The 27,657-nt window shown below is 40.6% G+C and overlaps 1 protein-coding gene and 1 pseudogene across 4 annotated transcripts in view; one reads left to right on the top strand and one right to left on the bottom strand.

The window, feature by feature from the left end:
- The window catches only part of TOPAZ1 (testis and ovary specific TOPAZ 1), a 101,411-nt gene extending 96,215 nt beyond the window's left edge, over positions 1 to 5,196 (bottom strand). Inside the window, exons 1-3 of one of the 4 annotated variants that reach the window (XM_049629111.1) lie at positions 4,820 to 5,196; positions 4,185 to 4,246; positions 1,783 to 3,860 (exon numbers count right to left, since the gene is read on the bottom strand). In XM_049629111.1, coding sequence (XP_049485068.1) covers positions 1,783 to 3,860; positions 4,185 to 4,246; positions 4,820 to 5,030 — 2,351 coding nt within the window. In that variant the 5' untranslated portion in view covers positions 5,031 to 5,196. Of the gene's footprint in view, positions 1 to 1,782; positions 4,247 to 4,819 lie in introns of all 4 variants that reach the window. The other 3 variants (XM_049629112.1, XM_049629109.1, XM_049629110.1) reach the window with 3 other exon arrangements.
- Positions 5,197 to 17,553: 12,357 nt separating this feature from the next.
- On the top strand, positions 17,554 to 18,434 carry LOC125921684 (voltage-dependent anion-selective channel protein 2-like; annotated as a pseudogene).
- The last annotated feature ends 9,223 nt before the right edge of the window (positions 18,435 to 27,657 follow it).

The raw sequence follows: 27,657 nt of genomic DNA, 5'->3' as shown, positions 1-27,657 counted from the left end.
TTTCAAAATCAGCCATTATTCTAAAAAAAAGAATAGAAAACAAACTTCCTAACAATTCACATTTCTTTCTACCTTTGGTGGTAGCTTACTGTCAACATCTTATTAGCTAATGGAGATGTCTGCTCTATTTAAATGCAGGATTTGCTCTAATTTCCCTTTGTATTCCTCAAAAGAAGTGTGGTATACCAAGAGTTAAAATCACCTTCATTAACTACCTCCTTTTGAACCCTTACTCCTCACTCAGTGCCATGCTAAAACCAAAATCTCCTCTTTGATTTCACCCACACAATCCAGAAGCAAGTATCTTCCCCTTTAACAGATAAGGTAAAATAATTTGCCTAAAAGGTCCCATAGCTGATAGGCGGCAAGAAGATTAAAAACCGATAAAGACTATAAAGGTCAAGTTCTTAATCATTAAATTTTTTCTTTTTTTAGCACTAATTCTAAAGTAAGACAGGCCTCAGTTCATAGCCAGATTATGTTATTAGCAGTGTGACCCTAGACAAGTGACAACTTGTCATCTTTCTTTTTCCATCTTTGAAATGGGCAAACTATCATCCTATCTCATTATACTGCTAAAAATACATAATAAAGCTTAGTCTTCCATTTGGCAAACAGAAAGTACTCTATTTGATAAGTTAAAAGCTCTTGAGGGGCGCCTGGGTGGCTCAGTCGGTTGGGCGACCGACTTCGGCTCAGGTCATGATCTCGCAGTTTGTGAGTTCGAGCCCCGCGCTGGGCTCTGTACTGACAGCTCGGAGCCTGGAGCATGCTTCGGATTCTGTGTCTCCCCCCTCTCTCTAACCCTCCCCTGCTCATGCTCTGTGTCTGTCTCTCAATAATAAATAAACATTAAAAAAAAAATTTAAAAAAAAGTTCTTGGAACACTAAAAACATCAAGAATATATCACAAAAATAACTAAGTAAGATGTATAAATACCAAAGAGATTTAAGTAATGTAACACTGAATCTTAGTGGAAAGGGTTTTCATGTTTCCTTTTGAGTCTGTTCACAAAACACTGCATTATTCAAGTGTTGTAACGTATAGATTAGAGCTTGAAGAATCATAAAAATTTAGTAAAATATGACATAACATAAAATAAAATTTGGATCAACCAGAATAGATCAAATTCCTGAGCATGAAGGTTACTACTTGGTTCCATTTACAGTTGCCTTAGGCAAAACTGCCCTCTTTGGGGACTAAACCATCATTTAAAACCATCACCTTAAAAGTAGAACCATGAGAAAAATTTTACGCCATTTTCTTCTGAAAAGTGGTTTAACTTTTGATTCTACTCTCAAGTCCTAAATATGTCAAATAAACCTTTCCAAGGTTTCTGTGTTCTTTGAAAAATGAATTTTTTATCTAATAAGGAAGGCACAGAAAATGGGTTAAAATGTACAGTACTGTTCTTAGTAACTTGGCTGAAATAAAAGTATATCTGCATATTTGTAATAATTTAAGAACATAGGAAAATAAATTTAATTGACTTTTGAAAGCATCAGTGTCAGAAATTTACAAATCACCATTTTAAATTCTGAACTGCTAATGTGCCCATAATATCCAAAATAGAATTGCTTTATTTTGACTCTAAATTTTAGCATAATGACATTTCCAGGTTTCAGCAGTAATGTGTTATATTACATTTAGTAAATAACTGTATTAAAAACATAATGGAGTTTCAATGATCACTGAATAAATCAGTGATACCTAAGAGCAGAAAGTGCTTTTGAAACCCCCAACAATAATCTGCACCAAAAGGCATACTTTAACATGCATACCTCAAGTCATCGCTTGTTTCTTTTTTTTCTGGAAGTTCCACGTGCTTAGAGTCTGTTGATTGGTGCTCTTCGGCAACAATGGGATCCTGGCTTATCATAGGGACCTCTGAAGTAAATGAGAGCTCCCCTTCATTGGAGACCCCAAAGAGATCTGGGTCATCTTGAATGACATCAATTAAGAGGACATCATCTTCATATGCTTTCAGAATATCTGGAAACCCCATTTTAATTTCTGAAAAGTTCTTAGTCATTTCTCTACCACTAACTTCAGAGAAAACTGGTTTGAATGTTTCTTGTTTATTAGAGAAGGCACAACTTTTCTCCATACACCCAAGATCACAAGAAAAACCATTTCTTTCAATTGTGAGAGAAACAGCTTCCTTATTAGAAATAATATTGCCTGGTTCAGAGATGCAGTTAGATGGTTTAGTATCATTGCTTTCCTTTAAAAAGTTTGGAGAAATACCACAGGAATTCTTACACATGCATGAGTCAGAATCAGCTTGCACTGGAGTTACACTATTTTGTATACTCAAAGACTGAGGTCCTGATGTTACTGTGGAGACATTTTCTTTACTCCTACTTTGTCTTACCTCTGCTCCAGATAAATTGTCAAGAAGTTCTAGGGGACTATATGCATCTCTCTCTGATGACCTGGCATTTATTTCTTTTCTTTTTTCTGTTTTATTCTTAAGTAATGGAATTTTAAAATTAGTCAGTCTTCCTGTGTTCAATATTTTAACCAAGTCTGGAACCACAAGTGTTTGCTTAGCAATGCATGCTTTTCGATGAATCGTTTTGCCTAGAGAGTTATTTGCTTCCTGGCCATCCTGTGAAGCCACTGTCAAATTAAGTTTTGTTAAATTCCCTCTATCTTTTTTTTTACTTCCTGTTAAGTTTTGAGTCACATTAGTTAGCGGAGTATCTTCATCAGTATTAGAAACTACCTCTGACCCACTTCTGCTCCATTCCTCTGACTTCATCTTTTTACCATCATCAATTGTAGGTTCCTTTATAATCGTCAAAGTAGGCTCTACTGCAGAGACTGAAGACAAACAACTTAAATTAGAATTCAATTTTTCTTTGCTTGAAGATTCACCATTTGTTTTTGTTATGGTACTCTGTAATGATAATTTAGAATCAATTAAGTGAGTTTGATTTGTTTGGTGTTTAAGAAAATCATCTTGCCTAAAACTTTGCTGAGACCCAGGAAGAAAGTTATTTGAATCTGGCAAGGAAGACTTTTTCCAACACTGGGCAGATATTCTAGCACATGAATAACAAGGCCAAGTTCTTTTACCAGTCATCGGTATTGTTCTGTGACAGCCTGACTTCGATTCTTCAGCTTCATTTCTCAAGTCTTCCCGTGAAGATCTCTTTTCAGTAAGATGGCAATCACTAGATAATTTCACTACTGAGCTTTGCATTGACTTAAAATACTCTTCCGGCTCCATGCCTTTAAATCCTAAGGGCTCTGAAGTGTTCTTTGTTTCTTCTTCCACAAGTGGCTCAAGGGTTTTCTGAAACATAGCATTTACATGATGTTCAGGACTTGTATTTTTTCCTATTTCTGGAAGACTTAATAAATGATCCATTGGGGAGAGTGTATTATGGTTTACTTTTCTCAAAACTTTTAAAGGACTTTTTTTAGCCTCTAAAGTCTCTGCTCCTTTGCCCTCAGCACCTGTTTGGTTGTCTTGTAACACCAATTCAGATTTGTTATACACATTACAGCAGTTCATCTCAATAACCATTTCATCTCCTTTTTCAGACACTTTCATCCTTTTCCTGGGTTTTCTCCCAATATTGTTCTCCTCTATTGAATATTTATTTTTTTCATTTTGAAGGCAGGAAAGCAAGCCATTAATTTTACTTTGGTGTAAATCAGCTTCTTCAAATAATAACCTATTTACTCCCATTAAGTGTTCTTCAGTCTGTAAGAGCTGGGGAATATTATTTGTGACACTCTTATCTGCAAGACTCCTGAGGTTTTCTTTCTTTAACTTCGAGGAATTTTCTGGAACGTGCATACATCCACCATCAGGTTTATATGCAAGGTTATTTCCATCATTACAACCCTTGGAATGGGGGAAAAAATTGTAATCATGTAATTTTAAAACGGAATTATTTTCTACTCCAGGTGACAAGCTGTTACAAGAATATTTTGGAGTATTCTTGTACAGTTCATCTTGGAATTCAACCTTAATATTTTGTGTAGCCTTATTGTCAGTTATTTTGAGAGGGGGGCTCTCTAAGCTTTTAAGTTTTTTAATTTGAATTCTTCTTTTAATACCTTCTACCAAACTCTCCTTACCCAAAGACTGCAAGAAAGCCATACTTTGAACTTCACTGCACTCCACTGTTTGGAAAGATTCCAAACTGGTTAATGATTCCTTTCTTACCAGGTCAATCCCTGGCTGTGGATCATCACTTGAAGCTTCAGTGACTTTTCTTTTTTCCTTGGCTGATCAAAACAACAAAACATACCAGAAAAGATTTTTATATTGAGGAGGAAAAAGCAACACCACTTAAAATAAAAAACTGTGAAGCCATCCACATTTATTTCCCTGAATAGCTAGCTGTATGGGAATACACTTCTGTTTTCAAATGAAAAACCTAATTTCCGCTAAGGAACTCCATACAAACCCGTATAAATTCCAAGCCAGCTGAATAATCGCTAGCATCAACATCACTTCACAGTAGCCAAAATGGACCACTAATAGGAATTCCTCTGAAAGTAATTCTGACCAAGCAAGGGCTCCCGGTCAATCACGCGCGTCGGTAAAGCTCAATGCAAATTCAAGTTACACACTCGTGTGAAACAACACGGGGGCAGGCTGAGATGCAAACGCTAGAATGCGGGCGATCTAGGAGGCCTCTCTCACTGGTCCTCCCGGCTGCAAGGGGAGCTCCGCCTCCTTCGCTGCTTCTAATGCTAAGCCCCGAGGGTCTGAGCGGCCCGAAGCCCCCCACCCCCGCCAACCCTGGCCCTCCTCCCGCCGCCTCACCTCGGCCTTCCCAGTCCCATACGCCTCACCCTCACCCGACTTGTCACTTTCCACCTCTTCTCTCCCAGACGCTCGGGCCACCATTCTCCTCTTCTGCCTGCTCTCCTCGCGTCCCGTGGCCTCAGGGCCACAACTTCCCGCTGCGCCTGGCCCTGGCCGCCGGCCTCGCTTCCTCAGGCCTCGCGCGTCGCCTTCCCGCCCGGGGGCCGCCGCGGGGCCCGAGGGCAGCGGCGGCCGCATCCGCCCTAGGCGGCCAGCCCAGTCCACGGCCAAGGCCCACCGAGGCCTGCCGCACCCACTCACAGGAGCCCACCAGCCGCGCGAAGGCCGCTCCCGCCGCGGAGCTCCTACCGCCCTCAGCCCCGCTCCGTGCCGCCCGCCTGCAGTCTGGATCCGGGGCGGAAGCGGAAGTGGGGCCCGCGCTACCCCCCCGGGCAGGACGGGCGGGGCCCAACGGGCGGAAGTGCCCCAAGCAGGTGCGGCCTACGCGTGAGGGCCTCGTTGCCTGGGTCTGTGGCCCGAGTCGCCTTCCTAGGCCGGAACCTCCAGCAGCCGCTGGGGGCCCTTTCTCTCGCCTGCTGCCCCTCCTGACTAGCCACTGGCAAAGATGCGTGTCAGCCAGTGGCTTCTAACCGTCCCGTCCTCTGGGGTCCCGTTCCTTCAGCCTTCTCAATATAGTCACCCACATACCGTATAGACACCTCAAGCTCCAGATGTGCAAAACTGAGCTTAATCCTTCCTCGACAAGCTTCCTCCTCCTGTGTTGGTGGATGTGCCACTGTCCACCCATTTGTGTAAGCCGAGAATCTAGAAACGATCAGAGACCACTTCTTTCCACTTCATTCGCCACAGCCACATTCATTACATCTGCTTGATTCTACTTCCTGTGTTTGTCAGCCACTCTCTCTGCTCTTTGCCATTACTTTGGGCCTGGCTCTCAGAATTTGACCCACGGCATCAGCCTCCTAAATTGTATTCATGCCTCTGTCCTTATGTAACCAAACCAACCTTGAGTTTGCTACTTAGTGAGCCAGAAACTGCACCAGGTTGAGTTGTCACGCAAAGAAAAGTTCATTTGCAGCAAATGAGATAATGGGGAGTGGCTTCCAAAGCCATGACTCCAAGAACACGGGTGAATGGGTTCCTTTCATTTAGGGTTAAGTTGCATATTTAGATAGGGAAGCCTTGTCATCATATGTGGGGTAGGTAGAAGTTGTCCATGTGCCTTAAGGAAACATGCCTATACATACGTTGTTTGTTATATAAATGAGGCTGAGGATCCTTCTGGGGTTGAGATTTTATTTATTTATTTATTTATTTATTTATTTTTTAATGTTTATTATTTTTGAGAGAGACAGAGTGTGACCAGGGGAGGGGCAGAAACAGACACATAACACACAGAATCTGAAGCAGGCTCCAGGCTCTGAACTGTAAGCACAGAGTAGGACACGGGGCTCGAACTCATGAACCACAAGATCATGACCTGAGCTGAAGTCGGACACTTGCTTAACCAACTGAGACAGCCAGACGCCCCTCTTGGGTGGGGATTTTAGTATTATGATGAGTTAAGGTAATCATCAGTTATTCTAGAGGTCATAACATGGTCCATCTGCACAAGCATGAGTCAGAAGTTAAATTCAAACTGGTCTGGGTGGCCTGGGCTGGCTGGAGGTCTTAGGGCAGTCGCTATGGCTGAAGAGAAGTTTCACTTCCCATTTACCCAAGTTAAGAGATGAGCTGGAAAAAAGAGATTAAGGAAAAATGTGGAACAAAGGTCAGTGAATACAAGCAGGTGTGAGGTAAAGGTCAGGTCTTGGTGTCCGGCAGGTGCCACTTGTGGTATTTCAGTGAGGTTTCCACCTGCTGCCAGGCCTTGCCCTGCCCCTCCCATGTCAGAGATCCTGGCATTCCCAGATTGGTCCTTCATGAACCTCCTTTACTTAGAGACTAAAACTAGCAGAAAGAAGTCCAAACCTTTTATGGTTCTCTCCTGTGGCCACTGAATATTTAACAAATTTTGTCTCTTGTCCCTGTAGGGGAAAAGTTGTGCTTCAGTGGAAAACTATATGTAGGAGTCACCCTTCTGCATTATCTGATTCTGATTCTATGGGACATATCTTACTAATTTTAAAATAAGTGGTAGCAATACAAAATAATGGTCTCTGGACATGCAAATCCTGTCTTAGCCTCAGTTGACTTCCCACTCTCACTGTGGAAGAAGCCAGTTTTGCCTCAATTGGCACATTCATTTCAATATTCCTGATCTGTGTGTCTGCGTTTTAGACTTATCCTTTGAACTGGTATTTATAAAATCTGCCTAATGAGAGAAAGTTAGCACAAGTTCATTTTTACATCTCTATGAGAGTCATGACTTTATCTTTTTTTTTGGAAAACTATCTTCTAACACCACACATATCCTGCTCTTTATATGCTGTGTCATGTTTATGCGTCTTTACATGCTAGTCCTGGAAATTCTTTTTTTGCTTTTCTGCTTGGTGAACTACATATTCTCCTTCAAGATTTAGTATGAGGGTCACCCCTCAAGGAAGCTTCCCTGCTACCCTTCTCCTTACGTGTGTGTGTGTGTGTGTGTGTGTGTGTGTGTGTGTGTTGGAGGCAAGGAGCATCAGGTATTCCTGCCTGCCTGCTAACACATTGCTTTCAGCTCTTTCTATCTCTTTCAGGGCAGATACCTTCTGTTAATCTTTTCATTTTGTATGTTTTAAGATAAACTTGGTGATTTTTAACACAATGTGTGTGGACGTTAAAGGCTGGTAGGTATGATGCACAGACTACTTGGCAGTTTGGATGAGCAGTTTAAGAGGAGTATCCTTAGGAGCTTCTATAAAATAGAACTTGGGTAAAGGAGGTGTAAATGATCTAGAAACTTCCCTTGTTTCTTTCTTCTTGTGAAAAACCCCCAGTAAAAGGGAAACCAGTTTAAGAATAACAGAATAGGAAAAGCTATTTTAGGGAATTCAGGCTACATGCTTGTTCACTTTGTGCCTCAGTTTTCTCACCTGTAGAATGAAATAATAGTGTCTCCTGAAAGAAACCAAATATGTTACCCAAAATATGACTCTTTGACATAAAAATTATTTGGAGCTAAAGACAATTAGGAAGTAGCAAATACAGAAAAAGCTTTCTCTACCTCCCTCCCCTTGCCCTCTGCCTAAAGGCAGGATGTAAATTCTGCTTTACTGGAGATGACTCTAGACTTTACCATCATAGAGCTGGTACTAGAGGAATTTTCAAATAAACCTTACTCCATTAGTTTCTTCCCATATATTGATCTTCCTGCAGTTTGCCACCCTAGGAAGACTAAAACCATTTTCCTTTGTCCTGCCACTTCTAAACAAAGTTATTGTTCTTTGTTGAAGATGATAGCATCTTATAGGCCAGAGTTCTAAGCCATCACTTTGAGTTACCCTTTGTTGAGGTTTCTCCTGCATGATGTACACTGTATTCATTAAACTGTTTTTCTCTTATTAATATTTTTGTTAAAGAGCCCCAGTGGAGGACTAAAGATGTGTAGAGTTTTGTGTGCAAATATTTGTAAAGCACTTAGAACAAATGCCTAGCAGGTTGTAAACATTAGGTTGATTTGTTAAACAAAAACCTCAATATGTCAAAAGATAGATTCTATATAATTCTGACATTTATTGCCTACAAAATATTTTTTTGCTACTAAGATCTCAATAAAATAAAAGATAAAAATTCAAGAATCCAGCTTCTTTGGTCTGAATAAAAACAGATGATCTTAAATACAGCTATAGACCCAAGAATTTAAAAACTTTTATGACCCATAACTGTTAAGCAATGCATAAAAAAACAATGGGAAGAGTTTAGTAGCATAGGAAATTGCAAATTCAAGCAATTGAGTGTTCTGAATAAGAAATTTCTAATCTTTACTACAGATTTTAAATTCCCCATACCAAACTGCTTTCACAGAAAACCATAGGAGATTAGGTGTGTTTATACAAGTTTTCATGGATCTCTTGTTCTCTTCTGTGAAATGATTATCATAATCCTTTCATTGTGCTTGGTAATTTCTGGAAAGGACAGGCACAGTTGTTTACCAAAAAAGGATTCAATATTCCTAGTGGCAGATCTCACACACTTGGGAGTTCAGAAGATAGACGAGAATATTTACCCATACCTATTGGCTTATATCTCAGTCCACACAGAATCAGCCCTCTGTGAGAGTCTGGGGTCCTTTCTCTTCTAGTCCCCTACCCTTTTCTATTAACCCCTTCCCCTTGCCCCTGGATCCTGACTGACACTACTGTTCAGCCCTCAAAGTCAACTTCAGAGTCACTGCTTCTCCAGTGTCCTTTGTGTGTGGTAGGTCCTAGCTCTATCCTTGAAGGATGACAGCAGAGCCACATTCTCTACATTCCACAACTACAGCTGTAGGTTATTAATGCACAGAACTGGCTACATAATTTGTTGGCCTTGTGGAACTACACAGCCCATGTGCCCATGAAGCCAGCCCTACAGATCCATGGTCTACTTCTACAAACATCCAGAAGACTACAAGACCTCTCTATTACTAATATTTATCAGCTTTGACAGTATTACTTTTACTCTGTAACATACCAGTCACTGGCCAGTTTGTACTCAGAGTAATTCCACACCCTTCCTCTGCCCTGTTCTGAATCATAGGGGTGTTTTCCACACTCCTGGGTCAGTTGGCTTTGGGTGAGATTTGGCCAATGGAGGACACTGGTAGGAAAATGGAGAAGGGATATTTTCTCTACCTTAGGCTGCCTGTCAGACACCAGCTGCATCTTCTTTGAGACTCCATCTCTTGCTGGTCAGGCTTACTGTGGTGCAGCTTCCACCAGGTACCTTGATGTCCCTTTGCTTCAAGGGGTGGTAGTGGCTTTCTGTTATGAATCTCTGGGAACATGAAACCCTATTTGTTTTCTCTGTGAATTTAGCCTATCTTCTGCATTATATTCCTCTCTTTAAAATACTTAATTTCTTTTTTTTCTGGTAAGAGACACCCCTCCCCACCACACACTCCCCAGTAACTAAGGATGAGGATGAAAGGAGCAAAGGGGATGAAAGGAAAAACTTCTGTCCTGACACAGTGTCAGGAGACATTCTTTCACCATCTAAAAATGAATAACAAAAGAATAAATGTGGTGATCCCCCAAGACATAATCACCTTTCTTTCTCCTAAGTATTTTCAATACTTTCTCCAGGGTTAGCTTCTTATTCAAGTTTAGATTGTAAATCTTCTGTCCAGGAATATTATATAATCTGATGTTCAGCAAATAACAACATATTGGAACCTTTAAATGTGTTTCTTTTAATTGATGATCCTATTTTACCTCTAGAAAAAAAATCAAAGTCCAAATATTTTACTTCAGATATTAAAGTCCAGATTTGGGAACCTCAATTAACTCTCCCCACTAGAGGGCTTCAGATCCAGAGCAGCCAAGGATGAGCCACGACTCTTTCCTCTGGCTCCAGGAACTCATGCTCTTTGATCATAAAAGTCTTTGATTGTGCCATTGAGGCAGAACTCAATTACTCAATGTAACAAGTCCAAAATAGAACACAATGGAAATCTGTGAGGGGAATAGGACCTTAGAAACGGTCTAGTCTAAGCTCTTCAGTGCTTTAAGTAATTTAAAAGTGCTGTGAATCAATCACTTCCTAAGTGTTTCTTCTGATTGCTGCTTAGTTGCCTGTACTTCCAAGTAAGGTTTCTTCAGGAGACAAGCACTTCTGGTCTGAGTGAGAGACTGAAGCAAGCACAAATTTATTCTGTGTGTATGGCTGTACATGGCTGCACACCAGTTGCAGGAATGACTATGGTGCAGGTGTCCACACTCTAGCATCTCTGCAAGGGATCCTATATTTATGCCTGTAAAAATTTCCATTTGAATTAGGGCCATCACTGCAGTCTATTATCTTGTTTGTGGAGGAGGGAATCCCTATTTCAGTATCCAATATGAGATAACCTCAGACAGAAGGGAGCTATGCCAGTGGCTACTATGTCAAAGTCAAACTTACCAGGGTAAGAATGGGTAGAATGGATGGTTGCTTAAATGGTTTTATTTGAAGTGTGACAGGGGAAATTTCCTTCTATTTAGTCACTTTCCAGCTCAAGAGGACATTATGTATGTTTACATATACATTGATGACTTCCAAATTTTTATCTCTAGCACCATGTCCTGCTTTGTAGTCCCTTGCCCATGCTTCTGATTCAAATGGCTGCAATAAACAGTTCTTTCAGGCTTTGACTCACTTAGCAGAAAGCATTCAGCAAGAATTTTCCTTTTCTGCACCAGGGATTTCCCTCAATGCCCCAGGGCAGACAGCTGGCCTTTTTAAGGGCATGGGCAATTAGAAGGTGCAGTGGTGTTAGCAGGCCTGGAGAAACTACGGGTGGGGAGCTGGTAAATAAGTGCTCCTGCCCCTTACCCTTCAGACAGTCCTGGAGGCATTTTGCATACTCTTTTTGGTACTTTTGAAGATTTGAGTTTTCACTGTACATGGCAGCAACCTTGATAACACAACTTTCTTTTTTTTTTTTTTTTTTAATTTTTTTTTTTCAACGTTTTTTATTTATTTTTGGGACAGAGAGAGACAGAGCATGAACGGGGGAGGGGCAGAGAGAGAGGGAGACACAGAATCGGAAACAGGCTCCAGGCTCCGAGCCATCAGCCCAGAGCCCGATGCGGGGCTCGAACTCACGGACCGCGAGATCGTGACCTGGCTGAAGTCGGACGCTTAACCGACTGCGCCACCCAGGCGCCCCGATAACACAACTTTCTATTGGCCTTTCTTCCTTCCTGGTCACACTCTCCCTTTTCTTATTGCCGGCCCTTGTACCTCCTAAATAAACTACTTACACATAGGCCTTGGACTCTGCTCAAGCTAAGACCATATCTAGTTGACATTAAAAAAAATTTTTTTTTAACATTCGCTCGTTTTTGAGAGAGACAAAAAGAGAGAGAGAGAGAGAGAGAGAGAGAGAGAGAGAGAGAGAGAATGAGTGGGGAAGGGGCAGAGAGAGAGAGGGAGACACACAATCAGAAGCAGGCTCCAGGCCCTGAGCTGTCAGCACAGAGAATTGAACTCATGGACCGTGAGATCATGACCTGAGCTGAAGTCAGAGGTTTAACTGACTAAGCCACCCAGGTGCCCCTCTAGTTGACATTTTAAATTTACATATCCCCAAGATAACGCTTGATCTTTCCATAGTTTCTTCTCCCATAGTTTTCTCAGCTTAGTTAGCAATAACTCTGTAATTCCAGGTCAAAAACCTTAGACTCATTCTGGAATCCTCTTTCTCACTGGTCTGCTCTTCCACTCCCATCTAATCCATCAGCAAACTGCTCTACCTGAAAATTAAATCCAAAATCTCACCATTTCTTATCATGTCCACCACTTCTGTCCCCTAGTCAGGCCACCACCATCCTTTCTTGCCTGGACTATTGTAAAAGCCTTGTAACTGATTTCCCTATTTCTAACTTTGCCCACCTAATAGTCAAGTTACTTCGTTAAAATCAAGTTGTCTCTGCCCAGAAACCCTCCAAAGGCTACCCATTCGATTTAAAATAAAATCCAAGGTCTTGGCAAAGTATAATCATGTCCCTAGTATCCTTTTGTGCTAGTATTCTATCTATCACTTTCCTCCTTATGGTGCTCCAGGCCACTGGCCTTCTCACTTGCCACTTGAACAAGCTAAGTATGATCTCTCCTTATGTCTTTTGCATTTGCTGTCCCCCTGCCTGGAATCTTCCTTCCCACCAGAATCTATATGTTCCATTCTCTAATTTCCTTCAGGCTTCTGCTCAAATGTTGCTACAAAGAGAGACCTTCCCCTGACCACTGTCAGATAAAAAACAAATCTGGACTTCACAAGGGGAGTTGAATAGCTGCTCCCCCTTCAGGTAGGACAGTGCTCTGCAGTTTGCCACAGTCTCCACTATTCCCTACTGTCCTCAGCCAATTTTGTTTGTTTATGCTTCCTGTCTGGCCCCTGTCAACGTTGCAGTTTTACTCTAAAGTTATACATTTCAGTTTACAGGATATTTGCAACCCCACCATCTGGCTGCTCAAAAATCATCACACCATATCCCTTTCTTATTATTAATACCCTACTCTGTTCTCCACATCACCCTCTGCAAACCTCCTCCATCTTCTCAAGCCTTCAGTTTTACACTCTCGGCTCCACAGGTGAAACTGTCTCCTTTTCTGGGGTGTTCTTAGTCATTCTGAGATTCCTGTTCCCTCTGCATCAGTAAATCTCTGTATTTATCTGTTCCCTCTCTTGAAGGAAATAAACAAAGACAAAACCAAATGAGAAAAGCAAAGTCTTCTTGGGTGTCAGTTACCATTGCAGACACTCAAAGGCAAGCAGAGCAGGGGGAAAGCTTGTTAGTTAAAACAAGTGAAAAGCTTCAAGCATGCCCTAGTTAGAGGCTATTGGCCTGGGGAAATTACACGTGGGCTATCAATATGATAGGTTAGGGATGCATATTTGGCTTTCTCTGATTTGTCCTAAGCTGGAAACAGGGACAAAAATTAGGGAAGCTGTCAGTTATTAATCAAGTATTAGCCACTTCGGTCTGATTGTTACAGAAGTAATTAACTTCCTGGATTGTTACTAGAGATAGCAATCTGACTTCTTACAAGTCTAACTGATAGCAGACTGGCTTCCTGGGCCATTTATTGTACATAAGGTGATTAATTTCTTGGGCAGGTTGCTGTAGATTGGGGAGTCAGACTTTTATTTCTATAGATCATCTGGCCATTGTCTGTTTGTATATTTATTCTCTCATTTTTTTTCTACTGCTGCACAGAAAGAGCCTTCCTCTATTTGTCAAGGCTAACTCTTTGACTGATGATCTCAACATTTTGTGGCCGTGCTAACGAAGCTCTCCCATACCTTTCTTCTTTTTACCTGCCAGATGTGTCTGGGTCCAATTATTCACACCCTTTCTCCTTAGTTCTTTGAAAATTGGTTTCCTTCTCAGATACTCAAATGAAGTTTTAATTTCAAATGAGATTATAGGTTTAAAACAAACTGACAACACAAGCATCACAAAATCCATAAAAGTTACATAACATCATTATCATGTGTATAATTTCTGTACTGTTATATGTTGTATATGTCTATATTATTATAATTTTCTCTTAACTTTTTTGGCTACACTCTTTGATTACATCTTCACTTGATAATAGTTTTGTAATATTTTCTATGGAGAGAATAAACAATCTGGTCTTTCTTCCAGGATAGTCAACTGAAATTTGTTCATAAGTGGTAGTTTGGAAATATAAACATGTGTCTTTATACTGCCATACTTTCTGTTACAAAGCAACACTTTGCTACAGGTTTGTGCCCAGAACACACAGGAATCCTGATAAATTTTACTTCATGTGATTAGCATTTGAGAAGATGAATATACACATTCACAATGATATATAAAAATGGTGATATATAAAAATAGAACTCTGACCCACAATCTCCAGCAACCAGCCCAGGAAACCAAAACATTATCTACAGTAAGTAGCTCAGGAAGCTAGCTTACTATCTGTAACTCAGACTTGTAGGAATTCAGAGCATTATCTCTAACAACTGATCCAGGAAGCCAAACAACAACCTCTGTACCAATTGATCCCAAATGACCAGAATTTGAATAAAATCTGACAGCTTTCTTAATTTTTGCTTCCAACATAGGATCAATCAGAGAAAGCCAAATTTGACCCTTAACCAATCATATAGGACACGGTACTCCTAGTTAGCCCCCCGTCAGCTTTTTTATGCCAACAGCCTCCAGTCAGGACACACGTGAAGCTTTCCTTTTTTTCCACTAGAAAACCTTTCCAGTCCTCTGCTTGCCTTTGGGCCTCTGCCAAAGGCAGAGTGATGGTGGTTGACTTCATTGTTATAGCAAGCTCTGAATAAATATACTTTGCTTATTCTCATTTGGTTGGTCTTAATTTATTTCTACACATCAAAAAAGAGAAATGAATGTCTAAAGAATTTATAATTACATATGCTGCATTACCTTGTGTATTAAACAAGAAAGATCTTCCATTTTAACTGATCACTGATGAGAACTCAGTCCTCTGTTTGTAATAAACTTTGGACCCTGTTTATTCTAAATCTTGTTTTTCCTCCACCGCTCATTTACTTCTGTGGTGGGAGTTGCAGACCACTTTCATATCCTGATACAAAGTCTGGTCCATAGGCCCCCACACTGGGTTCAGTGCACAGCAGAAGAAATCATTCCTAGTTCAGCAGAGAAGCAGTAACTTAACTATACATTGGAGTGCAGGGATCTTCATCATTATGTCCCACAAATCCCAAACTAACTATATCCCCGACTCAAATTCTCCTTAGCCACAATTAAGGAGGGTACAGCGAAAATGTCCTGTGGTACAGGCAGATTTCTGTTAGAGCAGGAAAGTGATGGGAATGTTCAGACTGATATGGAGGGTCTTCTTGATGGACCATTTATTTTAGAGGGCGTAGCAGATTGAGAATGGGGTCAGAGTTGGGACATGCAGAGTCTGAGGGATAACTAGGGAGTCTTCACCTTTCTTCAGTGATTTTCATAACAGGATACAGTCCAGGTAAGGGATCATTATAGTTGCTTCTATATCATCCTGTACTAATAATGTTAATAGATGAATCTACAAGGCACTCTTCTAAATAACATTGTTGCTAGCCTATTTTACAGATGAGGAAACTCAAGCACATAGCACTTAAGTGACATTCTCAAGTCCTATAGGCTTGACACCTCCAAAGTCTACATGTTTATTTGCCCTTGGCACTGATGTTCTGTTGGAATCTCCTGGTTTTGTCTCCATTCTTTCTTTGTACTAGTTTCTATTGCTGCTGTCACAAATTACCACAAATTTAGTGGCTTAAGACAACACAAATTTGTCTTGCAGTTCTGGAGGTCAAAAGCCAGAAATGGGTCTTACTGGCTAAAATCAGGGTGTCAGGCAAGCCTGAGTTCCTATCTGAAGGCTCTAGGAGAGAATCTATTTTATTGCCTTGTCCAGAGGCTGCCTGCATTCCTTGCTTGTGGCCTCTCCCACCTTCAAGGTCAGAAATGCCTGGTCAAGTCTTTTCACATCAATCATTCTGGCACTCCATCTTCCACATTTAGGGACCCTTGCAATTACATTAGTGTGGATCTTGGTGAAAGGATGTGTTTGGTGAGAGCTGGTGCTTTGCTGAATCCTGTCCCTTTCCCTCCATTAGAAGGAGACATTTTTTGACATAAGCCCAGCAAGGGTGGCTTCCAAGAAACCCGTTGGAAATTTGACCAGGATTCCATCCAGTTGGGAGACCCAGATCTGGAACCTGACCCATTTGTGGAGTTATTTCTAGAGAATGTATTGTAAGCCCCAGGAAAGTAAATGGGGTAATTGCTGAAACATCAGCAATGTTCTGGTCTCAAGGCTGTCAAACGCGATAGCACTATGAGATCCAGAGCCCCATGATCTCCCAGGAGCCAGTCAGGGAGCAGACCCACTGTAATTACCTAGTAGTTCTTGAAACTGCCCATCTTCCCTGCATGCTTTCACATAAACACCAGATGTGTGTTTGGTCTATGTCTGGAGGCTCTTTGTGTTTTCCTCCCATGCTTTAACATTCTTTGATGTTTACACCTGGTGAACATGAAATAAAGACTATGTGCAGTTTTCTGTGGCTACTATTTCCCTGGCAGAGACAGCCCTGCATGTCCACTCAGTCTCAGTGTCTGAGAACTTTTTCTTCAGTGCATGGCTACACCTATTCTTCACAAAGCTAAAATGAACCATGGATGGGGTCTGACTCCCTTCTACCAAAGGTAATCCGGAGTGGGGAAGAACTGGCTTTCCATCTTGGTAGTGAAGCCAGCAGCCTGGCCAGGTTGAGAGAATCTGCACTCCTAGAACTAGTCAAGGCAAGAGACCTGACAGCATCCACCATACACCAGATGTGGACCATGCAGGAGAAGCTGACACAAGGTCCTGGCCAGTGGGACCGGCTGGTAGTATGAGGTGACCTTAAGAGGAGAATGCTAGGTGATCAGGGGCTAAAGACAGAATTTCAAGGACCATCTGGAATATAGATGCACCTTCTCAGATTGAGGGATAAGAGGAGTCTCTGAGGAAGTCATGAGAGATGGTTTTGGCCGCAACCCATCCCATCTCAAGCCTAGCTTCTCTCTGAAACTACCAGTAAGGGGGAGACAAAGGAGGCCAGGAAAAGCATTGAGCTTAGAAAGAGGGGCAAGGAGAAGGATGATCCCTTTTCCCTACTGGAAACTTCCATCTGGAAGCAGGAATGAACTTAGAGGGGAGATAACCTAATGCCATTCCAACTGACAAGCAAAGTTAGAGTTTGACCATCACATGACACTAGACATTTTAATTTCTCTATTTGAGACTATCTATGGCTAAAAGCAACATAGGACTATCTGTGAGAATTTTCAGTCTGCCCAAGTCTTCATCCAGGCTCTGGAGAATACTATTCCTCACTGCAGAAAGTTTAGAGGATCAGAGAAAGACAAACATGAAGTTTCATTTTGGTTCCACACCTCTGTAATGCTTGCTCAATGTACAAATTATGCATTTGTTATAAAATAACCACAATTTGAGTCCTACATATCTGCCTCCAGCTTCGATAGCTGCAGCCTGACTCTGAGTGAGCCCAGTGGCCTTAGCTGTGAGTGGAGCAGCAGCAGCAGCCCCCCTCAGGAGACCACCAGATCTGTGGCCTTGCCATGGTGACCTACGGATGCAGCCAACGTGTATTCCTCCACCATCAGCTGACCTTGGCAAAGCTGCTAGAAATATTTTCAACAGAGGATTTGGTTTTGGGTTGATGAAACTGGATGTGAAAACAAAGTCATGCAGTGGTGTGGAGTTCTCAACATCTAATACAGACACTGGGAAAGTTACTGGAACTGTGGAGACCAAATATAAATGCTGTGAAATTTTTCACAGAAAAATGGAACACTGGCAACAGTGTGGGAATAGAAATCACAATTGAAGACTAGCATTTGATATTTGAATGTTTGAAACTAACATTTGATATTACATTTTCATCAAACATGGGTAAGAATAGTGGTAAAATCAAGTCTTCTTATAAGAGGGAGTGTGTAAACCTTGGTTGTGATGTTGAATTTGATCTTGCTGGATGTGCGAGTCATGGTTCAGCTGTCTTTGGTTATGAGAGCTGGCTTGCTGGGTACCAGATGACCTTTGACAGTGTCAGATCAAAGCTGATAAAAATTAACTTTGCAGTGGGCTGCAGGACTGGGGATTTCCATCTACACATTAATGTCAATGATAGGACAGAATTTGGAATATCAATTAATCAGAAAGTATGTGAAGATCTTGACACTTCAGTAAACCTTGCTTGGACGTGAGGTACTGACTGCACTCACTTCGACATTGCAGCCAAATATCAGTTGGATCTCACTGTTTCTATCTCTGCAAAAGTCAACAACTCTAGTTTAATTGCAATGGACTACACCCAGACTCAGGCCTGTCTGCTCTGGTAGATGAGAAGAGCATTCATGCTGGAGGCCACAAACCTGGCCTTGCCCCGGAATTGGAGGCTTTATACAGCTGAAAGAAACCACTGGGAATGGATATCAGAAGATTTGGCCTTAATATATTTCCAAATTGACCAGCAATTTTGAAGGTGATCAAAACAACGGATGATCTAAACAAAAGCTGTATTTTAAATATTTAGACAGTTGTTAGTTGGTTTCTAATTGAATTGGTTATCATCTAGTTACCAATGCTGTAGTCATGCAGTCACCTACACATTATTTAAATGTACAGCAAAACCTTGGATTGCGAGTAACTTGTCCTATGAGTGTTCTGCAAGATGAGCAAACATTTCTAATAAATTTTAACTTGATAAATGAGCGATATCTTGCAATGCGAGTGGTACGTGATGCTAAATGTCACATGATCACAATTAGTCGATGGTCCCCCCGCGCTCTCTGGGATTGTGGGTGATTGGCTCCCGTGCCTGTATGCTTGGTCTCAGGCCATGGTGTTCGGCAGAAATCAGTGAATTTTCAGAACATCGGAAGGTGTCCACAACTGGCACTAGTGTATTTTTTGTCACTTCAAGGCACCTATGGACAGTCCTTTTCTTTTCCGTACAAGAATAAGCTTAGGAATGCTTTGATTCATTCTAGATCATTGGATAGGTTCCTTGTTAAAGTTGCACAAAAATATTCCATTGAGCCAATAGATAGCAGTGGTCCTGTTAGTGACAGTGCAAGTCATCCTATACAATAACGCTCCTCTCTCTTGTATCCCTCACACCAGTCACGAAGGTTTTCAAAGGTAATTGCAGGTTAATTTATTTTTCTTTATATTTTATATTTTCTTACTTATTTTGTATTATATTATAGTATTGTGATCATTTTCATATGATTAATTTCGAGTTTTGAACAAATCATCTGAGTTTCCATTGTTTCTTTTTTTTTTAATATAATTTATTGTCAAGTTGGCTAACATACAGGGTATGCAGTGTTCTCTTGGCTTCAGGAATAGATTCCCATGGTTCATTACTTACATACAACACCCAGCGCTCAACCCAACAAGTGTTCTCTTCAATGACCACCACCCATTTTCCCATTCCCCCGTCCCCTTTCAAAGCTCAGTTTGTTCTGTTTTTTAATTTTTTTTTTCAACATTTTTTATTTATTTTGGGACAGAGAGAGACAGAGCATGAACGGGGGAGGGTCAGAGAGAGAGGGAGACACAGAATCGGAAACAGGCTCCAGGCTCCGAGCCATCAGCCCAGAGCCCGACGCGGGGCTCGAACTCACAGACCGCGAGATCGTGACCTGGCTGAAGTCGGACGCTTAACCTTCTGCGCCACCCAGGCGCCCCTGTTTTTAAGAGTCTCTTATGGTTTGCCTCCCTCTCTGTTTGAAACTATTTATTTTTCCCTTCCTTTCCACCATGGTCTTCTGTTAAGTTTCTCAAATTCCACATATGAGTGAGAACATATGATATCTGTCTTTCTCTGAATGAATTATTTCCTTAGCATAATACCCTCCCGTTCCATCCATGTCGTTGCAAATGTCAAGATTTCATTCTTTCTCATTGCCAAGTAGTATTCCATTACACACACACACACACACACACACACACACACACACACCACTGTTTCTTTATCCATTCATCAATTGATGGACATTTGGGCTTTTTCCATAATTTGGCTATCGTTGATAGCACTGCTATAAATATTGGGGTATATGTGGCCCTATAAATCAAGACTCCTGTGTCCTTTGAATAAATTCCTAGACATGCTATTGCTGAGTAGGGTCGTTCTATTTTTAATTTTCTGAGGAACCTCCACACTGTTTTCCAGAGTGGCTGCACCAGTTTCCATTCCCACCAAGAGCCCAGGAGGATTCCATTTCTCCACTTCCTCGCTAACATCTGTTGTTTCCTGAGTTGTTCATTTTAGCCACTCTGACCAGTGTGAGGTGGTATCGCAGTGTGGCTTTGATTTGTATTTCCCTGATGATGAGCGATGTTGAACATCTTTTCATGTGTCTGTTGGCCATCTGGGTGTCTTCTTTGGAAAAGTATCTATTCATGTCTTCTGCCCATTTCTTTACTGGATTATTTGTTTTTTGGGTGTTGAGTTTGGTAAGTTCTTTATAGACTTTGGATACTAACCCTTGATCAGATATGTCGTTAGTCTTCTCCCATTCCATTGGCTGCCTTTTAGTTTTATTTATTGTTTCCTTTGCTGTGCAGAAGCTTTTTATCTTGATGAAATCCCAATAGTTCATTTTTGCTTTTATTTCCCTTGCCTTCAGAGTCGTGTCAAGTAAGAAGTTGCTGTGGCTGAAGTCAAACAGATTGCTGCCTGTTTTCTCCTCTAGGATTTGGATGGTTTCCTGTCTCACATTTAGGTCTTTCATCCATTTTGAGTTTATTTTTGTGTATGGTGTAAGAAAGTGGTCCAGTTTCATTCTTCTGCATGTTGCTGTCCAGTTCTCCCAACATCCTATGCTAAAGAGACTGTCTTTTTTCCATTGGATATTCTTTCCTGCTTTGTCAAAGATTAGTTGGCCATACATTTCTGGGTCTATTTCTGGGTTCTTTATTCTGTTCCATTGATCTTAGTGGATTTTTTTGTGCCACTACCATACTGTCTTGATGATTACACCTTTGTAGTAGAGGCTAAAGTCTAAGATTGTGATTTTCTTTGGTTTTTCTTTTTCTCTGGTTTTCTTTTTCAACATTACTTTGGCTATTCAGGGTCTTTTGTGGTTCCATATAAATTTTAGGATTGTTTGTCTAGCTCTGAGAAGAATGCCAGTGCAATTTGGATTGGCATTACATTGAATGTGTACATTGCTTTGGGTAGTATCGACATTTTAAACAATATTTGTTCTTCCAGTCCATGAGCCTGGAATGTTTTTCCATTTCTTTGTGTCTTCTCCATTTTTTTTTCATAAGTTTTCTATAGTTTTCAGCATACAGATCTTTTACCTCTTAGGTTAGGTTTATTCCTAGGTATTTTATGGTTCTTGGTGCACTTGAAAATGGAATTGATTCTTTGATTTCTCTTTCTGCAGTTTCATTATCAGTGTATAGAAATGTAACCAATTTCTATATAAAATCGGTTTTATATCCTGCAACTTTGCTGAATTCACATATCAGTTCTAGCAGTTTTTGGGTGGAGTCTTTTGGGTTTTCTAAGTAGAGTATCATGTCATCTGCAAAAAGTGAAAGTTTGACTTTTTCTTCACCAATTTAGATGCCTTTTCTTTCATTTTGTTTTCTGATTACTGAGGCTAGGACTTCCAGTACTATGTTGAACAAAGTGGTGAGAGTGAACATCCCTTTCATGTTCCTGAACTTAGGAGAAATCTCTTAGTTTTTCCCCACTGAGGATGATATTAGCTGTGGCCCTTTCATATATGGCTTTTATAAAGTTAAGGTATGTTTCTTCTATCCCAGCTTTCTTGAAGGTTTTTATTAAGAAAGATGCTGTATTTTGTTGAAAGTTTTTCTGTGTCTATTGAGAGGATCATATGGTTCTTATCTTTTCTTCTATTAATGTGATGTATCTATCACATTGATTGATTTGCAAATATTGAACCAGCCCTGCAACTCAGGAATAAATCCCACTCGGTCATGGTGAATAATTTCTTTAGTGTATTGTTGGATCCGGTTGGCTAGTATCTTGTTGAGAATTTTTGTATCCATGTTCTTCAGGGATATTGGCCTGTAATTCTCCTTTTTAGTGGTGTCTCTGTCTGGTTTAGGAATCAAGGTAATGCTGGATTCATAGAGTGAGTGGGGAAGCCTTCCTTCCATTTTTATTTTTTGGAACAGCTTGAGAAGATAGGTATTAACTCTTCTTTAAATGTCTGGTAGAATTCCCCTGGGAAGCCATCTGGCCCAGGACTCTTCTTTTTTGGGAGATTTTTGATAACTGATTCAATTTCTTTGCCAGTTAAGGGTCTGTTCAAATTTTCTATTTCTTCCTGTTTGAGTTTTGGTATTGTGTGGGTGTCTAGGAATTTCCCCATTTCTTCCAGGTTGTCCAATTTTTTGGCATATAATTTTTCATAGTATTCTGTAATAATTGTCTGTATTTCTATGGTGTTGGTTGCAATCCCCCTCTTTCATTTGTGATTTTATCTATTTGGGTTCTCTCTCTTTTCTTTTTGGGAAATCTGGCTAGGGGGTTATCAATTTTATTTCGTTCTTTCAAAAAACCAGCTCTTAGATTCATTGATTTGTTCTACTGTTTTTTTATTTTATATTGTTTATTTCTGCTTTAATCTTTATTATTTCTCTTCTTCTGTTAGATAGCTCTTCTTCTGTTCTGCTTCTAGTTCCTTTAAGTGTGAGGTTAGGTTTTGTATTCAGGATTTTTCTTGTTTCTTGAGATAGGCCTGGATTGCACTGTATTTTCCTCTTAAGACTGCCTTGGTGCATCCCAAAGGGTTTGGACTGTCGTGTCTTCATTTTCATTTGCTTCCATATGTTTTAAAATTTCTTCCTTAATTGCCTGGTTGACCCAGTCATTCTTTAGTAGGATATTCTTTAACCTCCATGCATTTAGAGGTTTTCCAAACTTTTTCTTCTGGTTGATTTCAAGTTTCATAGCATTGCTATCTGAAAATATGCATGGTATGATCTCAATTCTTTTATATTTATTCAGGGCTGTTTTGTGACACAGTATGTGATCTATTTTGCCGAATGTTCCCTGTGCACTCGAGAAGAATGTGTATTCTGCTGCTTTTGGTTGAAAAGTTTTGAATATATCTGTCAAGTCCATCTGGTCCTTGTATCATACAAGGCCATCATATATAGATGATCTGTCCATTGTTGTAAGTGGAGTATTAAAGTCACCAACAATTACCATATTTTTATCAATAAGATTGCTTATGTTTGTAATTAATTGATTTATATGTTTAGGTATTTTCAAGTTGGGGGCATAAACATTTATAATTGTTAGCTCTTCTTGATGCATAGACCCCATAATTATGATATAATGCCTTTCTTCATCTCTTGTTACAGTCTTTAGTTTAAAATCTAGTTTGTCTGATATAAGTATGGCTACTCCAGCTTTCTTTTGACTTCCAGAAGCATGATAGATGGTTCTCCATCTCCTCACTTTCCGTCTGAAGGTGTTCTCAGGTCTAAGATGAGTCTCTTGTAGACAGCATATGGATAGATCTTGGTTTTTTATCCATTCTGATACCCTATGTCTTTTGATTGGGGCATTTAATCCATTTATATTCAGAGTGATTGAAAGATATGGATTTAGTGTCATTGTGCTATCTGTAGGTTTTGTACTTGTAGTGATGTAGTCTTTGTAGCATTCCACTCACAGAGTCCCCCTTAGGATCTCCTGCAGGGGTGGTTTAGTGGTCATGAACTCCTTCAGTTTTTGTTTGTCTGGGAAAGCCTTTATCTCTCCTTCTATTCTGAATGACAGTCTTGCTGGACAAAGGATTCTTGGCTGCATATTTTTCCTATTCAGCACATTGAATATTTCCTGCCACTCCCTTCTGGCCTGCCCAGTTTCTGTGGAGAGGTCTGCTACTACCCTTGTGTGTCTGCCCTTGTAGATTAAGGCCCATTTGTCCCTAGTTGCTTTCAGAATTCTCTCCTTATCTTTGTATTTTTCCAGTTTCACTATGATATGCCATAGTGAAGATCTGTTCTTGTTGATTCTGAAGGGAGTTCTCTGTGCCTCCTGGACTTAGATGTCTGCTTCCTTCCCCAATTAAGGAAGTTCTCAGCTGTAATTTGTTCAAATAAACCTTCTGCCCCTTTCTCTCTCTTCTTCTTCTGGAACTCCTACAATACAGATATTATTATGTTTAATTGAATCACTTAGGACTCTAATTCTCCCCTCATAGTCTAGTATTTTCCTCTCTGTCTTTTTTTCAGCTTCATCATTTCCCATAATTTTATCTTCTGTTTCACTTATTCTCCTCTCTGCTTCCTCCAATCTTGCTGTCATTGCATCTAGTTTATTTTGCATCTCATTTACAACATCTCTTAATGCATCATGACTATTTCTTAGGTCCTTGACCTCTGTAACTATAGATTCTCTGCTGTCTTCTATGCTTTTTTCAAGCCCAGCTATTAGTCTTATGATATTATCCTAAATTCTTGTTCAGATATATTATTTATACCTGTTTTGAGCAATTCTCTGGCTGTCATTTCTTCCTGGAATTTCTTTTGAAAATAATCCTTCTGTTTTGTCATTTTGGTTAGTTTTCTGTCTTTTACATGTTTTAATAGTTTGTTATGTGTCCTGAACCTGTAAGTACTACTATATTAAAAAGTGTTCATACACTGTCCAGAGCCTGGCCCTTAAGAAGGTATTTTTGGAGTGAGTTTCATGGTCTCTGTTGTGACTCTGGTTCCTTTATCTCCCTACTCATAGTGGTGGTTTGGACCTTCCAGCTGATGTGCTTTGATTTGTTCATTGAAATAACACCGGAAAATTTTAAGAAAGGGGAGTGGTGGTGGAAGGAGCCTTATCCCATAGGAAAGAGAAGTGATGGGGGGCGGGCAGGGAATTACCAGGTAGTTTCAGAGAAACTATACAGCTTTATCCAGAGAGAGAGAAGAAAATAAAGAAGAAGGAGATACAGAAGAGGTATAAAAAGAATAGATTAAAAATGCCATTGTATGATGGTGACTTGGAACTGGTGGCTGTGCTGGTCTGGAGGAGGGGCCCTCTGGTTCGGTCAGTGTCAGTCTCACTCTGTAGATAGGCAGTTGCCAGGCACAGAGGGGCAGGGTTTGGTGTAAATGGTCACGTCTCTTGTTCCCTAAAGCCCCACTGTGTTGGTGATGGGGAGAAAAATGGTGATCCCCCAGTCTCTCCTCCTCTGACTGGTGTCCCAAACCACACTGTTCAGGCAGTCGTCACAGTGCACATGGTCACCAGAGGGCCAGTTCATCTCTCTCCACAGTCTCCCGTGCCTCCCAGGCACTTGTCTGGTATTCAAACCCTGATGTCCTAAGGGATCTCTCTCCATGTGTCCAGATCTGGGGTAGCACCACTCTGCCCAGCTGACAAAGGGCCTCTGGCTGGTACCTGCAGGGTCTTTTGTCCTTGGAACGGCAGTATACCTTCTTCCCACAGCACTTGAGGAAGGCAGATGCTCTCCCAAAACTCCTCTGAGCCTGGGGCTCCCCCTCCCCACCTGAGCCAGGCACACACCACACTGGCAGCCAGCTCCCATCCTGGTCTGGAGAAAGTCATGCAACCCTGTATGTCACTCCTAAGGCTGTTTGCAAATTAAAGACTGACTGTCCCTGCTTTTTCCCCTTCCCTGGTCCATGGACCAGAGAGGTTTTTCTCTTGTCCAAATATAATCTCACACTTCTACAGCCTCTTTCTCTTCCTTTTGTCTCTCCACCAAAAGGGTTCTCCCCTCCATGACTACGCCACCCATTTTATCTCTCCCAATTGGCAAGCACACACTTCTGTCCCACCAAACTGTCTCTGTGGTCCCCTGGAAATGCTTCTGTCCTCCATTATTTCTTATGGGGAAATTTGCTCTGATATACAAGTGCTTTGGATTATAAGCATCTTTCTGGAATGAATTATGTTCACAAACCAAGGTTTTACTGTACTTAACTGTTAAATGTGCTACCCACCAATAATAAAATAGACCTTTATGAAAACTGTGAAAAAAATAACCGCAGTTTGATTGTGATCTATGAGGGACATGATGTTTAATATCCCCCTATTAGCCCTACAAAAAAAGAGCTTGTTGCTATTGCAGGACACTTAGATCAAGACATGGAGGCTCAGAGAGTGTGACCTTCCTCAGTGAGTTTGAGCAAGTGGATATTCACGTCCACATTCACATTCACCCAGATTCTTAGCCCATGAAGTTCATCACTGCACCACAGTGCCTCCCATAGATATATTTCTGTAATGCTTCCTGGGGCTTAAAGTGTCAGCACATTTTATCTTTATAGCCAGACCACGAAGTAGGCCAGTGATAGTCCCATTTTCACAAAGAGAAATGATTTGTAGAAGATCTCTCTTGTTCATGGCTCCTGGCCCTATGACCAGCTTTTGAATTTTTGCTTCCTGGTAGGACTTCTCTATTTCTCTAGGGTACCTTTCAGATACTAACTTTGCTCATCTGAAAGTTATGCTTACAACCTAACCTTACACCTAAAGGATCTGGAAAAAGAACAGAAAATAATGCCCAAAACAAGCGGAAGAAGAGAAATAATAAAGATTAGAGCAGAGCTCAAAAATACTGGAAAAAAAACACAGAACAGATGAATGAAACTAGGAGCTGGTTCTTCGAAAGAATTAACAAAATTAGTAAACCCCTAGACAGTTTAGGCAGTAAATCCCTTACCTAAAAGAAAAGAGAGAGGACCTAAAATAAATAAAATCATGAATGAAAGAGGAGAGATCAGAACCAACATGAAAAATTATATGAAAAAATTATATGCCAATAAAGTAGGCAATATGGAAGAAATGGAAAAATTCCTAGAAATATACAAACTCCCAAACTGAAACAGGAGGATAGAAAATTTGAAAAGACCCATAACCAACAAATAAATTGAATCAGTAATCAAAAATCTCCCAACAAACAAGAGTCCTGGGCCAGATGGCTTCCCAGGGGAATTCTACCAGACATTTAAAGAAGAGTTAATACTTATTCTTCCCAAAATGTTCCAAAAAATAGAAATAGAAGGAAAACTTCCAAATTCATTCTATGAAGCCAGAATTATCTTGATTCCCAAACCAGACAGAGACCCCACTAAAAAGGATAATTATAGGCCAATATCCCTGATGAACATGGATGCAAAAATTCTCAACAAGATACTTGTAAATAGAACTCAACAGTATATTAAAGTAATTATTCACCATGATCACATGGGATTTATTTCTGGGCTGCAGGGCTGCTTCAATATTTGCAAATCAATCAACATGATACACCACATTAATAAAAGAAAGGATAAGAACCATATGACCCTCTCAGTAGATGCAGAAAAAGCGTTTGACAAGATACAATATCATTTCTTGATAAAAATCCTCAAGAAAGTAGGGATAGAAGGAACATACCTCAACATTATAAAGGATATATATAAAGACCCACAGCTCACATAATCCTCACATAATACTGAGAGCTTTCCCCCCAAGGTCAAGAACATGACAGGGATGTCAACTCTCACCACTTTGTTCAACATAGCACCGGAAGTCCTAGCCTCAGCAAACAGACAACAAAAAGAAATAAAAGGCATCCAAATCAGCAAGGAAGAAGTCAAACTTTCACTCTTTGCAGATTACATGATACTCTACGTGGAAAACCCAAGAAATCCAGCTAAGAAATGGGCAGAA

The sequence above is a fragment of the Panthera uncia genome, chromosome C2 (genome assembly GCF_023721935.1).
Source record: "Panthera uncia isolate 11264 chromosome C2, Puncia_PCG_1.0, whole genome shotgun sequence".
Lineage (NCBI taxonomy): Eukaryota > Metazoa > Chordata > Mammalia > Carnivora > Felidae > Panthera > Panthera uncia.
This window is presented reverse-complemented; position numbering and strand designations above follow the sequence as displayed.